At 42.5% G+C, this 15013-nt stretch overlaps 1 protein-coding gene across 1 annotated transcript in view; it reads left to right on the forward strand.

Moving 5' to 3' along the window:
* Nucleotides 1-82: 82 nt before the first annotated feature.
* mpped1 (metallophosphoesterase domain containing 1) overlaps nucleotides 83-15013 on the forward strand; it is a 65286-nt gene continuing 50355 nt past the window's right edge. The window contains exons 1-4 of the mRNA XM_053863053.1: nucleotides 83-229; nucleotides 2380-2441; nucleotides 2510-2727; nucleotides 4185-4366. Of these exons, the coding sequence (XP_053719028.1) occupies nucleotides 2415-2441; nucleotides 2510-2727; nucleotides 4185-4366 (427 nt within the window). The 5' untranslated portion in view covers nucleotides 83-229; nucleotides 2380-2414. The remainder of the gene's footprint in view (nucleotides 230-2379; nucleotides 2442-2509; nucleotides 2728-4184; nucleotides 4367-15013) is intronic.

A 15013-nucleotide genomic window follows, 5' to 3' on the forward strand; every position in this document is an offset into this window, starting at 1 on the left:
CGAGTGAGAGCGCGATGCAAAGAGGCGGAGTGAGGGACACAAGTGGATAGAGAAAGGGGGAGATGCTTAAGGGGGGAATGTGGGGAAAATAAGGTGAAGACAGAGAGAGAGGGAGAGAGAGGGAGAGAGAGAGATGCTCCGTTATGTTCCTGACCAGCGCGTCGCTCCTCACACTCTCCTCTGTCTCTCCTCAGCTTATCTCCTCCATCAGGACACTCCACTTGCTGCGGTAAGTTTCCTCCACTTCACTTACAGACCCTGTGTGCGCATATGTGTTTATGTGTATAGAGGTGAGTGTGTGTGTGTGCGTCCTCTCCTGCATGCAATTACCTCTAAATTTCCCAAACGCACTTTTTAATGGTTTAATTTGGGACCTGAAATTGGTTTATATTTCAAGTCGCCGTTTTTAGAGACTGATGCACTGAGTAGCTTTTCATCCTCATAAAAGTTTTCTGTGTTCTGAAATGATTTATAATGTATTTTAAACCAACGGGTGAAAAAACTTCCCACACACTAATTTGCTTTATTGATTTTATAGATAAATATTGTATTGATTTGTGTTCTTTTTGACATAAAGAATATATATTTTTATATATGTGGGATATTATATTATATATATATATATATATATTTTTTTTTTTATTTTAAGGAAATGAATGTGACTGAAATGCATACTATTGCAGTATGCAAAATTTGTATGTCTGTTCTGAATTTGGGCCAAAATTCCACCAAAAGAAAACAATTTATCTTTGTTGGATTTTTCTTAAAAAAAAGGCAGATTTTTTATGTTTAATTATAAATTAAATTACTTCAAAAAAGATGAACTGAGTTCTGACAAATTTCCTTAAATACAATGAAATTTAAAACCTAGTCAAAATTTCTTTTAATTTATGATGGAATTTATGACGTGCTTTTTCTTATTCAGTTATGTATGTGAATAATCATGATCATGTGCCATAACAGGTGAAACCACATAGAACTATGAACAGACAGTGTTGCTTATCATGAGTTTATCGGCGGCTGAAATGATGTGGAAGAATATCAAATCACAGACAAATATGACACAGCAATGGCTCAGGTGAAACTGCAATAGAAGACAGGACACGGCACTATGAAAACTGTCATAACAGAGGTTGCATCAAAATGAAATAAAGAAATTGCTAAAACACAGTAGAAACAAGTGACAACCAGTGTTGTGAAAATGTTTTATTGAAATATAAAAGTAGAAAAAACTAAAGTGACTAGGATCAGGACTCACCTACTTGCTCCAAGACAGCCTCAACCTCATGAGAGATTTTCATGAAGAGACAAGACGTGGCATGAAAAAGAGCATGAGACGCAGTGAGAGGCAGAATACGAACAATGACAAGACTGAGCACCGCGGGACCAAAAAAGTAGCTCGACATTCAGTTACACTGTGCAGGAAGGACAGCGATTCATTCAAGACCTGGTGAGACGCAACAGTAAAGTTGCTACTATCAAGACAGAATCCGACACCTAGTAAATAACAATCAAACAAGTAACAAAAGAGATCAGTAAGTTTGGCTGTTGAATTGAAGACATGACAGAAAACTGAATCATGCTGAACAAATCGTGACAGAGCAGTATGGTGTTCTGCAACAGAAAGAGCAGTCTAACAAAAATAAGACCGTTTCAGAAGATGAACCCACATAAACACAGTAAAACGCTGCAAAATAACGTGACATAGAACAGCTAAAATCTGGACACGGCATTACAATGTAACGTCATATACAAGACGTATGGACACAACTGGCCTGGTGAGGCGGATGAGACGGATAAAGGCCAAGACGTGACGGACTGGCTGAGACAAGCCGACGCATCATAATACACACAGGAGCCCGAACAAAGCTACGCATGAACAAATTGAACCAAAAATATTTCAGATGTCGATCAATAGTTTGCATGTCAGATCTGTAATTGAATCATCACAGAACTGTTTCCACAGAACACAAGTGCAGCATTTCTGCCTCACAATTCATGCAGCGTTCAGTTTCCGTCTTATTTCTGCGAGAAATATGCACCGACAAGCCTTCAGACAGGAATCCAACTGTCTCCATGAGGCGCAGTGTGTATCTGTCAAGTCGGCGTGCGAGGGACTGGGATGGCACGCTGACATGGCACACTGGTCCAGGCCCGCCTTGCCAAAACTGCCTGTTCCCCTAATTATCACCAGAGTCTCTGTATCCCATTATTACCCAGACGGGAGGCTCATTAAAGACACAAAGCGAAATTTGGTGCAAGTAAGACACTGAAGTTATTGTGGTATGAGGAGAAAATAGGTAAATGAACAGGGCCTTAAAAAAATAACTGTGTTGAATGTAAACAAAAACACACTTCACGCTTGCTTCTCCGTCTCAGGTGTTGAACTGAACAATCCGAAGAGGGAGGAAGTGATGACTTCTGCTTCACTCTGCTTATCAGTGAGCTCCCTGAAGGTCTGACCCCAGGTGTGAAGCCACCAGCTCAAAGCAGATAAACTGTGTCGCAGCTCAAAAGCATCACCGGCCGGCAGACTCCCTCAACCCATCCAGTCATGGCCTTCACCCTGTCAGAGATCATGGCAGCGCGGCGGCAGCAGGCCCAGAGTCACAGCCAGAGAGGAGGCAGGACGGTGGTGGAGGTGGACGAGTACAGCACCAACCCCACGCAGGCCTTCACCTTCTATAACATCAACCAGGGACGCTTCCAGCCGCCACACGTCCACATGTGAGTGCACACCCACCCACACTCACTCACATACATTTAATACTGTTTGAAATAACTGTCAAATGAATAGTAATAATCATATTATTTGGAATTGTGTTATTTTGTGGCTGTTTGTGCGTATGTTTGTGTGACATAAACATGTGTGGATGACTGTGTGTATCCCAGTAAGCCACCAGTTTTTGTCTCACCTGACTGCACATGCATCTGCTTGGCCACTTACTTACAGTATATTCTTACCTGCATTTGGTTGCTGTGTGTTTATGTTCGAGCACATATGCCCAGGTGTGGGTGTGTATGCATGTGCTTTTTTTGTAACTTAATGGCCGGTGAGTAATGTGTTTTAATATAAGAATAACAGGATTAGTAGTTGTTACTGAGATATCAATTCAAAGTCATTTTGAGTTATTTGGGACGATCTTTGCCAGTGAATAACTGAGTACACACCCACCCACCCACACACACACACGTTTGTTTGGGACCTCTCATTGCCATGACCCTTTCCCCAGCCTCTCACCCTTAACTTAACCACCCAAAACAAATGGCGAACCTGAACCAGGACTCAATCTTGAGCCAATTATAATGACCCAGTTATATCGAAGTCTTCATCCTTAAAATGAAGCTTATCTAATTGAGGACACCAAATTTGATCCCCAGTTGGCAGGCTGTCCCAAATCCACTGGTGTGTATTCAGTAAAATGTCCCCGATTTTTGGCTAAGCATGTACGTACACACCTATGTTCGTGTCACTATTTAGGAGCTCTCACTGCCGTCATGCTTTCACCTCTCACCCTCACCCGAACCCTCCAAAACACATGGCTACTAACCTTAACCGGGACTCTGAACCACACTGAAACCCATTTCAGTATTTTGAAGTCTTCATCCTTCATTTTTGTGTTATACTTTGGCACAAAAGCAAAAATAAAAATGACTTACAAGTAATGAAATTCAAGATCAGAAGTCAGTATCATACCAAACGTATTATATATCATTTTAATATGCAGAATTTCCTGGAATCTGAGAGGGTTTCATGAACACATCTGGCAGAATAATTTAGAGAAATCTTCTTGAAAAGGGCCTAAAACAAGAGTGCTTACATTCTATTGTTTCCGCTGAAAGTTTAAATGTGAGTGCCGTCCTCTCTTGTGTCTCCCCTGTGGTACGGGGGTGCAGTAGAGAAGGACGAGGAGCATCAGATCTGGGTGTTGTTGTACCTGGAGGAGAGCTGACTAAAGTGGGCCACGGTTATTCACCAGCTTTTTCCTCTGGAGACCACGTGGATGTGCACTTTCGCAGAAGGTCCCACAGGAGTCTTGTCTTTCCTTATATATGTTCTTCATTCTACTGCCATCTCTATTTCTGTCTCTGGTGGCGCCAACACTTTATTGCATCCGTGGAGAGGCTTTTATTTATTTATTTACTTTTAATCAAACGTGTGTCATCACTTTCTCTGTGTTCAGGGTGGACCCGATGCCTCACGACACGCCCAAGCCTCCCGGCTACACCCGCTTCGTCTGCATCTCCGACACCCACTCTCGCACGGACGCCATCCAGATGCCGTACGGAGATGTGTTCATCCACGCTGGTGACTTCACCGAGCTTGGGCTTCCATCTGAGGTCAAGAAGTTCAACGACTGGCTAGGTCAGCACTTCTTCTATCAGTGTACACGTTGGGTGTTACAGTATTGTTATCATACAGACATTTATTTTAAAAGAGGTTGATAATTTATTTACTCAAGTGGTAGTGAAGAAATTCTGCAGAGGAATTTTTATATATTATATAATGTTTTGTGTCACTTCACTTCACTTCTATAGATTATACTTTTAAAATAAATGGAAGAACATCAAATTCCGACGCACAAACTCAAATTCTGGAATTCACTTGAGCCCAAGGATCCTAAGAGACACTTAAAATTTCACACCTGAAGCTTCAAAAGTTGTTGGGTGTTGAACCAGCAAAGTAGTAGCTTGTGTAGAATTGAATTGTGTCCTTTCATCTGTGTTGGCTCAAGGATTCTTTTGAACATTTGGATCCGCTGCGTTTCACTCAGATTGATATTTGACAGTGCAGATAAAGGATGAGCGTTGTTTGGCTTCTTGTGTGACAACAAGGGGTGAGCTTTTCTTTCAGGAGGGTTTCCTTTGACTCACTACAAAAGAGTTTTCAGCAATATACGAAAAACCTCACAATGTGAAAATTCAAGAGGAAAAAAAAAAGTTCAGAGAAGCTATTGAGGAAAACTCAACATGTTTGCTACTTCTGAGCATTTGACTTTGACATCTCTCAAAATTGTGAAGACGTTCAACAGAGGGGAACAGGACCTTGCTGTGACTGTTTTGTGGGGAGAATGAGACGTGATAAGCGGAATTCAGAGGCAGAGGTGACCTTGGATTCACACTTTCCAACCTTGTCAGGTCACATCATAGCAAACATGGTTGTATTGAAACCTAACCTCTTGGGCGTTTTGTTCATATTTTCTCATCTTGTCTTTTGTTCTCCGGTGCTTCTCATCATATCTGGTCCAAATTCTATTTGTCTTTGGTCATTTGCTGTTGGACTGTGCACAGCAAGTCCGCTTCCTCCACCTTAACCTGTCTTGGCCACCCTTCCTAGTCACACCTATTCTTTACATGTCTTTCCTACATCCAGGAACCTCATTGGTTGTCTTTCTCCACATGAGCTGTCCCTCTGATCTTGTCCTTTCTAGTCACTCCCGATGACAACCGCAGACTCTTCTCACTCTGCTTTGTTTTTTTTGTTTGTCTTTAAACCGTACATCGTGGCGGCTCCTGTGTCTTGTCATGATGTTGCTAACCAGTTGGACCTGCACTCTCCCTTGCCCTATTCATAGTCCCAGATTTGGGAGGCGAAAGCATGGGACTCGAAGCTAGGTACAAAAATCTGAGTGGACGGAAATTGTCACCTTCACTATTATAAAAACAGGACAAAACAATCTTACATGTATTTTTCGGAGTGGTAGGACTTTATGAATTTCAACTGAGTCTTGAGAGTGTCGTAGTGGAGAGTTTTATCTCAGCAAAGTGATATCAGGATGGGCTGACCTGCAGATAAGTCGAGGCAGACGGAAACTATATCTGTGTCACCGGCGTTCAGTCGTCTATCGTGAGCTCATCATTGTGTCGTCTGCAAAATCTCGGCAGAATCCTGCGAGCAGACGCCTTTTGTGCGTTCGCTGCAGAGAGAAGGGGGAGATGAGGAGAAGAACTTGTTGTCCTTCTTCTCCTCGCACACACAAACAGACGAGCTGCGGGGAACGTGAGCTTAGAATCCGCTCGCCTGCACTCCAGCAGCGACCGAGGCGGCGGGGGAGACGGGGAAAAGAAAAGATAAAGCCAAACTCGCCTGCTGCTGCGTCTGAAGTCACTTTCTCCTACACTTCCTGGTTATTTCCTTCATCGCTGTCTTGTATATAAATATTTATAATCAGGGCTCCTTTTCTTTTGTCCTCCTGCATTGTCTCAGTATGTAGATGGATCCTGCTGCTCTGTGTGTACATAGGAGATTTAGCAGGTTTAGCATTTTTGATTTGGAGGAAGCGTTCTTCAAACAAGTAAGACCATCTGCCCAATCCCACTATTTTTCATCGTTTGCTCCATTTCCTTTCTGCCACCTTCTCCAACTCGCTCCCCCACTTCCTCGCTGCCTCTTGCTCGGTGGCTGAGATTCTTCCCCCCGCTATTATTTTTAGCTGGAAGTCGGTCGACTCGTCGGGGCTGCTGGCAGCTGCTCAAGGCTTTGTCAGGGAGTCCTGCAGGAGGGGGAGAGGAGAGGAGGAGAGACGGGGGAGGAGAACAATCACGCTGAAATGTAGAAATGAGGAAATGAAACTCACATTTTGTCTCAAGCAAATGGCCCCGCTGTTGAGAAGAGCTGAAGTGATGGAGACTTAGGGGTTGCATCACGTTTTGCTTTGAGGTTCTGTCATCCTCTTCCGTGTTTGATGAATTCATGAAAACTGCTCATTGTTTCCGCAAGTGAGGAAAACCTGTGGGATGCCCTCGTGTCAGTGGCAAGTTCTCCTCTCAAGGTCTCGAGCTGATGTGCACCACACCACCTGACGTCTCTTCTAACACAAACTAAAGGATGTCAAAGATTATTGTACACAAAGATGCATGTTATTATTTGTCTAGAATTAAAGGAGTAGCTTATCATATAGGCTACAATACAATGTGTGTGTGTGGGATGTTTGGTTGGATTGTGCCATGGTTCATGGATCACAATATGAAACATGCAAGCATGTGAATATACAGTACAGTTTGTATAAAACAGGGGTCACCAGCCTTTTTGCAACTGCCAGGTACTCCAAGAGCACTGTGTGCTACAGACAGTTTGCAACGCACTTCTGAAGTAACCTCCTAAGTAAGTCCTATGTGAGAATGCATATTATACTGGAAAAAGTGGGTGCAGTCATGCGGTTTAATCTTGGGTCATGTTGGGGTACCTACCTTAATATATGGGTGGAGATAGATTGAGCGCCTACCTGCATACTTGGTCACAATACAGAGTTCCCCCTTAAAAAAAACCCCAAAAAACTCAAAGGAACGCAGCCAATGAAGAAGTGATTTGGTCATTTACTGAATTGGTGACAGTAAAAACTCTAGTTTTTAATCATGAGAAGTAAATCTGCCTCCAATCCGAGCCGTCCTCATGTGGTCGTCTCTTCATTTGTCCGGCCGGAATGCACAAGTTGAGTTCAGTGAGTTTAGCCATTATGATGTTTCTTTCTGGATTTTTCCACATGACAACCATCATGTTCATGCCCACCTCCATGATGTGTTACGTGTCACCAATTTGCTGTCATGATTTTGTCTTTTAAAAACTCTGACAACACAGAGATTCTGAGAATCTTGATCATTTCCTTTTGCATTGGGAAAGACGGCTGGGCTACATCACTAACTGCAGTGACCTTCTGCCAGGTTATGGGTTCATCAAACATTTGCACCAGAACAGCAGCGTGTGAGCACATAATACCGTATATTTGTTGTACCTGTCGTATGGCTTCCATTATGCATCAAGTCTACAAAAATGAAAGAAAAGAAATGATAAAACCCGTCGTGCATATATTCATTTAGATCTCAGTGTTTCTAAATTAAACCATTCATCTACTGTGTCGAGCACATTTCAACATTTGCATGCTATTTGGGAATGAAAAGGAGCAGATCGGGCTGTGAAAGGAAGGTTGAATTGCATCCAGGAATTAAAATAAAAGCACCATGAAAACTGTTGCTATGTGTAATTTGCACATGATCTGATGATTCTTTCAGGAAGGTAAATCGCAGCGCGGCTTTATTGCCTCATTGTCTTAACTGACACTGTTCGCTCTCAACACATTTCTATGTTAATGTGATGCTGTTTCAGGCGTTCAAGGGGAAGTTCAGGGGTTAGGGTTGCGGTTTCTCAAAAGAATCGCCCCCGAACAAGCTTGATTGTACGGGACAGGTGAGCGAAGGAAAAGCTACGAGAGTGAGACCTCATGCATCTCTCCAATTGTCTCTAATAATGCTCTCTTTGATCAGACCTTGGGCGCTCACACTGCTGACTCCAACATCCATCCACCATTGTTTCATGAAACTTCCATGACGGGTTGTTTGTGTGTGTGCGTCGCCTTCGTTTCAGTTGTGAGCGGCGTCTTTATTCACTTCATGTGAAAGCTCGTGTCGACAGAGCGGAACACACTGTGGCCAACGGTGTGTTTAAATATGGATCTCATTGTGCTTGTGAGTCGGTTGAGGGTCAAGAGTGGGGCAGCTTTAAATCTTAAAGGCTTTGGTTTGCATGCTCATTCCATCACTCTGGAACGCTGTCTCGTACGTCGACGCACACACAAACATAACACGAGTTAAATTCTGAGATAAGAAGCTTTATCAAAACAATAGATTTTGGATCACATTGCATTGCAGAGAACCCAAGTTCACCGCATTTATTCCTCAAGGAAAACACATTGTGTGTGTATAATTCACATCTTAGTTGGAATAATCATCACCGCATCACATTACAATGCTTCAGGATTCCGTGAAGATTCTTCATGTAGCGTTTGCATCCTGCAGCACATGCACAGGACAATGCTGTGCAGGGAAGCGCCATCAAATTAAACACACCATTTAATGCACCAGCACTGGACGGAGCACGGAGAGTTCTCTGGGCTCATGAAAGTGAGACCGTTGGGGGCAGCAGGGGGCTGTTAGTGCTGCCATACATTCTGAACGATGAGCCAATTGTCCAAGAAATAATCACTAATTTACAGAGCTAGATGAGCAGCCTTGTCCTTTTGACAGAATAGTTGCTGCATTCTGCAAGTTTTTTTTTTCTTTCTATCTAGGTATATTAAATTGTGTCTGAATTAAAATGATTTAATGGTTGGTGTCTTCATATCATGTACATGCACAGAATGTCTATTCTGGAAGGCTGAGCTCCAAAGTTTACTTGTTTACTCGTCTGCTGGTGCAGTGAGCTTCACTTTTAACCATGTTTTCTGTTTACAAAGGAAAGACACCCGTAACCTCTTTTACATAAAAGTTCATGTTACAGATTATTATGGTGCTCTCACCACCATGGCCCAGCTTCCGTTGCTGAATGATATTTAAGTTGGTCGCTCTCTCACTGGATAACCATTGCTTTGTATAGGACTGTAGAAAGAAATACCTTCCCAATATGGGTGAAGGCTCTGGCCAAATCAGTTACCACTCCACAGTAGTATTTCCTCGTTCCTCACACAGACTCTGCCAAAGCCTCCTTCAGACCTGACTTCACTTCCGTGTGTGCTGATGTTTGGAAGCAGCCGTTCTGAGCTAAACATTATCGACGTATACTGTAAACCACAATGTGCAGATGTCAAATCACACTGAAGCAAAGACATGAAAGTGGAGCCGGCGACAGAAGCCGTGAGACAAAAGATGATCTCACTTGACTGAGAAGTTGTGGAGCAGCTCCTTCTCTCCTAAAGGGCAGGTTGCTGGGGAGAAATTTCTGTGACACCGTGGCGTTTTGACTTTACATAGGTCTTGTGCGGAACTGTGAAGCCGAGTGGAGCCGCACCAAAAGCGCCAAATTGACGTGACATCACGACTGCGATTAGATTCATCGTGCGTCCTAATAGGTACTTTGGTACTTAAGGTACTTAAGGTACTTTGTGTCTCCCACAAGGACACATATTGTGACACTCGTGTAATTTACATTTCAAAATAATGGGCTTGTTTGGATGTGCTTCATTGTAATTGGTTCATGGTATCACACAAAAGAGCAGGGCCAATGACGTGATCGCAGTTCTATACGTTGGTCACATGGTACATTGATAGCAACCGTGGACGGTCAACCTGAATCTCTCCACGTCAGCGCAGCCCACCCTGTGTGCAGATCACACATTGATCAACCCTGTTCGTGTGTGCATGTGCAGTAAGGAAAACTAAGTGGTTTGTGTTTATGCTTTTTTTTCTTTCTTTAATTCAGCGGCGGCTCTGCTCTGCTCCCATTTACTGCTGAATAATTGATAAGCAGCAGCCATGATGCCATATCCATGTAGGCACTTTAGAAACAAGTGTGTTTGTTAGCCTGGAGGGTGTGTGTGTGTGTGTGTGCATGAGTGTGTGTCAGGTGCTGGACCCCCACCAACCCATCTGGACCTCATTTTCACCTCCTCAGTTTCCCTGCCTCTCTTCACAGTTTTCTCCCGTTAGCTTAGTAACAGCGAGCGCATTAAACTTACATGACTGCTGTCTTTTTTGCTGCACTCCTCGTTCACTCCCATTAACTTCTCCCACTTCTGCTCATCCCTTCTTTGTTGTCCTCTCCTGCTCCTTCACCCCAAACCTCCGTCTCTTCACATCCTTTTTTAACGTCACTCAGAGAGAAATTCCCATGTGACCGTTCAATCCTGTTCAGTTGATTTGTGTGGCAACTCATTATTATTATTATTATTATTATTATTGCATTTATTTACGGAACTATATTTGTTGTTGATTCATCACTGTTGGCTAAATATGTCACTAAAGACTTATTTATATAGCACACCATACCATACAATATTTATTTCTAAAGAACTTAAAAAGCAATGCAAAATGCTGTACAACTGCAAAATCAGGATAAAACAGACTTTAAAAACAGCAAATACCTAAAATTAAAACAGGGCCGATACACAAAAATTTACTAAAAAGATCAGCTGTGTGGTTGTATAAAAGCCAAAGAGTAAAAATGCGTTTATACAGACAGAGATAGATTTTCCCCTTTCAAAATAAAATAAAATAAAATAAAACAAAATAAAATAAAATAAAATAAAATAAAATAAAATAAAATAAAATAAAATATATACATATGTATTTTATATATTTGCTTGATTCTTCAGGTCAAGTGAAATATCTTACATTTTTTCATCATCATTGTTAACCAAGGTCCTAGATACGAGTTAAGAACATGTTGGATTAATTTGTCAGGGTTTTAGATGCTCATCCTCTTCATTCCACACGACCGACACGACAGGTCCACGTTTCCTGTCACGATGCTTTGAGTTGCAGCTGCTGCTGGGTCATGAGAAAGAGCTTTCATATCGCAATCTTTGTTTTATTCTGCAGCAAACATGAATTGCAGCACTCTTCTACTATTTTTCACTATTAAAGATTCAAAAGCAAATCCTCAATGGAAGGTTGTTCCAAAACGCTCCAACTCTTCTCTGTAAACAAATCAAGGCCAAGCTGCTGGAGAGGAGAAACAAAGGGCAAATGGGAATAGGTAGTTGCACGACTGTAGAAGTCAAACATCTCACTTTTAAACCTTCATCACTATTAATGCATCTTCCCTCATTTGTTTTCAAAAACATTCACAGGGTGCAGATATCTGGAGCTCTTCTAGTTACGCTTGTTTACATGTTCTGGTAGCGAGTTGTTTAACTTTCCGCAAGTTTTCGTCTTGCATTCTTTATTTTTCTCATATCCATACGGTTTATTTATATTTCATGTGCAAGAGCAAGCAAGATATGCAAGAGAGAGCCATCAAAACATTTCGGTGTAACAGTCCACTTTGGGTCGTTTGACTAGACATCATTTCTCATACTTAGAAATGCGATACATTTTGCCTGATCTGTCTGGTCTGATTTGTGAGTGATACCAGAGTTGGACAGCGACAAGAGAAAGAAGCCTAATAGTTTGGTATAAAATACAGTGAACTAAGGTCCCACAACTTCACTTGTGTGATTGAATTTCAATTGGGTTTGAGTTCTAACTCTATTTTGGAGATTGGGCTGACTTTTGGCTGAATCATGCATCTCGCATCGCCAAGTACAGTGATTCTTAACCATAGGGCAGACGCCCCCTAGAGGACCACTTAAAGTTTTTTGTTTCACACCTCTGGGCCGTGAGATGCTGTGTTTTAAGCACTGAATTGACTTGACAGCTTTGTGATAGTTACCACCTATGAAGAAGTTCTTGAAACGAAAAATGACAAAGAAAGTGATGGTGCCCCCCACAGTAAAAACTGTTCACCTGTTGGAGCAGTTTTTAAAATTAATTTTATGGTGATATTTTCATTTACACTCCTTTAGAGTTTACAGTGGAACCTTTTTTTGCTTCTGATTTTGACCGAAAATCCAGAACTCGAAGGCCCCCGTAAAAAGCTGGGAAAAATGTGTGCGGACCAATCAGCTGACCCACGACGCGTTTTGTTATTGTGTATAACGTGGCCGTGACCCGTTAGCTACATTTACTGACTGTTTTTTCTTCATATTGAGGTGTAAAACCTTTCCTGTCTCCGCACTGGACCGTGGTAGAATGTCACAGGGGAGGTGCTCGCTCTCCACACCTCCGAGGCTGGAGCGATCACTCCAGGGTTTGATGTCCTGTTGTGGGCTGGAGCTGGGACAGGGATGAGGCGAGTCTGGGACAGAGCGTGACTTGGTTTATGACTCTGTCACAGCCAAACTGCACAGAAGCGCACATTCAGAGCTGGACACGCACCGGGCACCTCTTCACTTCTGGAGAGACGTCACTCACTCAGCAACCCCTCCCACATGCAGCGGCCACACACATAGAGGAACAGCGCACCTGCAGCAGACACTCTACATTCACTCCTACAAAAGCCTCTTTTAAGGCTTGGAACGCATTATTTCTTTTTCCATTCATTGTAATGGGAAAAAGATGAAATTTCACATGATCACACATGATAAAACAAAGTGGAAACACAACACTTATCATGGAAGTGTACATGATTATGGTGATGAACAATGTGTTTGTAACAAAAAAAAAAACATAAGAAATATCGTAATAACTAAATGAAGGAAACTCAAGTCATGCATCCCGCCTGGGCATTTGAAGAGACGGACCAGGTGAGGACGGCTACAGAATGAAGTGAATCACATGATGCTCTGCACATAGAGCACAAAAGCTTTAAACTTACAGCGGAAAGTTTGAAATAAACAATCACAAACATGCTGAATTATTTGAATCTCTGAAGTATTTTGTCATGTCAAGGACACAAACACAATTTCGATGTTGTTGCTATAGTTGGTTGGCATTTTAGTTCATCTTAACTTTGAAATATTAGTTTGTTCCTTAAAGTATAGAGGAAGAACTAGTTTTGTCACCTTTACACACATACAGTACTCACAAGCCGACGATCAGGTAGGAATCTACTTGGGGATCCTTATTCCAACCTACTGTAATGTAGCTGTTGCACGCTACCTTTTTCACATTTTACATTGACAAACTTGGATTTATCCATATATTTTACTTTATATTGTTATTTTAATTCCCCTCATGATTCCTGGTGATGACACATCAATAAATGGCTTTTAAAAAAAGCAATATTGCGCAGATGGCAGGTGGCCAGTTTTTAATTCATCAGCTTTCATCGCAAGCCCACGTGGCATTTGCGCAAAGTTGCAGCGTAATCTTCAAACACATTATCCCAGAGGCGACGGCGTCACGCCGCATGTGGAAGTCAAGCTTGACAGGATGAAAAGAGGCAGAGATAGAGTGTAGGAGAGACCACAGAGAGACCACCTACGAGGCCCGAGGATGATGTGCCGAATCTGCCTTTGTCCCTCTGTGTGCGTTTGTGTGTGTGTTGGCCATTGTGCCGGCTGAAGACAGTGCGAGGTGCGAAGAGGTGCTGCTGTACGCCGATAAAATGTGTGTTTTGGAAGTGGCGCGCAGTAGGTGGTGTTTGTGTACGCCGTCTCATAATTGCTGGCTGCTTTTGTTTTGACTATGCGTGTGTGTGTGTGTGAGAAGCGATGCAGCAGTGTGTGGGTGGTGAGGTAAATGATACGAGTGAGCGTTACCTCTAAGCCGAGGTAGGCAGACACTCACACACAGTCATCCATCTTGACCTTGTTATGTGTCTTTAACTCAGTCAGCACTCCTCCTTGTTTCTCTTCTAAGTGACATATTAGCTCCTGCTCACACACGCTGCCTTACACACACACTCGGTAAATGAATTATGACTTATCTGCACTGAGTCTTTAGCCCGGCTGTCTTTGAACATCAGCCCTGTCAAGTCTGAAGCCTCTTCCCTTTGAATCACTGCGCTTGTGTTTACGCACACACACAGATAAAGGCTCGCCGAGGCTCAACTCTTCAGCTGTAATCTCAACATGTCCCATCTAAGACGACGTGTGTACCGTCGCTGAGAAGAGTCGCGCTGGCAACAAATGGCCTTTTGTGTTGTGTTGCGTCGGGTTGGTGTGAATTTTTCATGTTTCTCTTATTCTCTTCACCTGAATATAGTCACATCAGTCATTTACTTTAAGTTATTCCTTCTTATATAGAGTGACCCAAACTCCGCAGCACTTTTTTACACGCCAGTACAAGTCTCTTTGGCAGTGTCCATATGTCCAAATGCAAGTCAAAGTTTGTTTCTAACAGGTAGTCGACCCACTATTTTCAGTGCAAAGAAGCATTTTCATCCATAGTTCACCATGGATGGATGACAATAACCATACACTGCTTCTACTTTTGCAACTGCTGTTGCCCGGTATTAGACAATGTGGCCAAACTTCTAATGCCGAAGATGGAATAAATCAAATAAACAACTCAGTGAAGAGAAGAAAATAAATGATTTAGTGCTGTTTTTTTGTTTTTTTTTTACATTGAATTAATCATTTTTTGCAGTGACTTTTGTGTGTTGAGTCATTGCTGTACAGCAGCTGGTGGGACTACATGTCCTGTGAGTCATAATCTTCATGTGCGATGCCGTAGAGTAACCGAAGGTAACCAGGGAATGTTCGGGAACTTTTCAAGGCGGAGAATATTTTAAAGGCAAAGACTTTTTAACGACACGGCA

This window comes from Synchiropus splendidus, chromosome 4 (genome assembly GCF_027744825.2).
Source record: "Synchiropus splendidus isolate RoL2022-P1 chromosome 4, RoL_Sspl_1.0, whole genome shotgun sequence".
NCBI lineage: Eukaryota > Metazoa > Chordata > Actinopteri > Syngnathiformes > Callionymidae > Synchiropus > Synchiropus splendidus.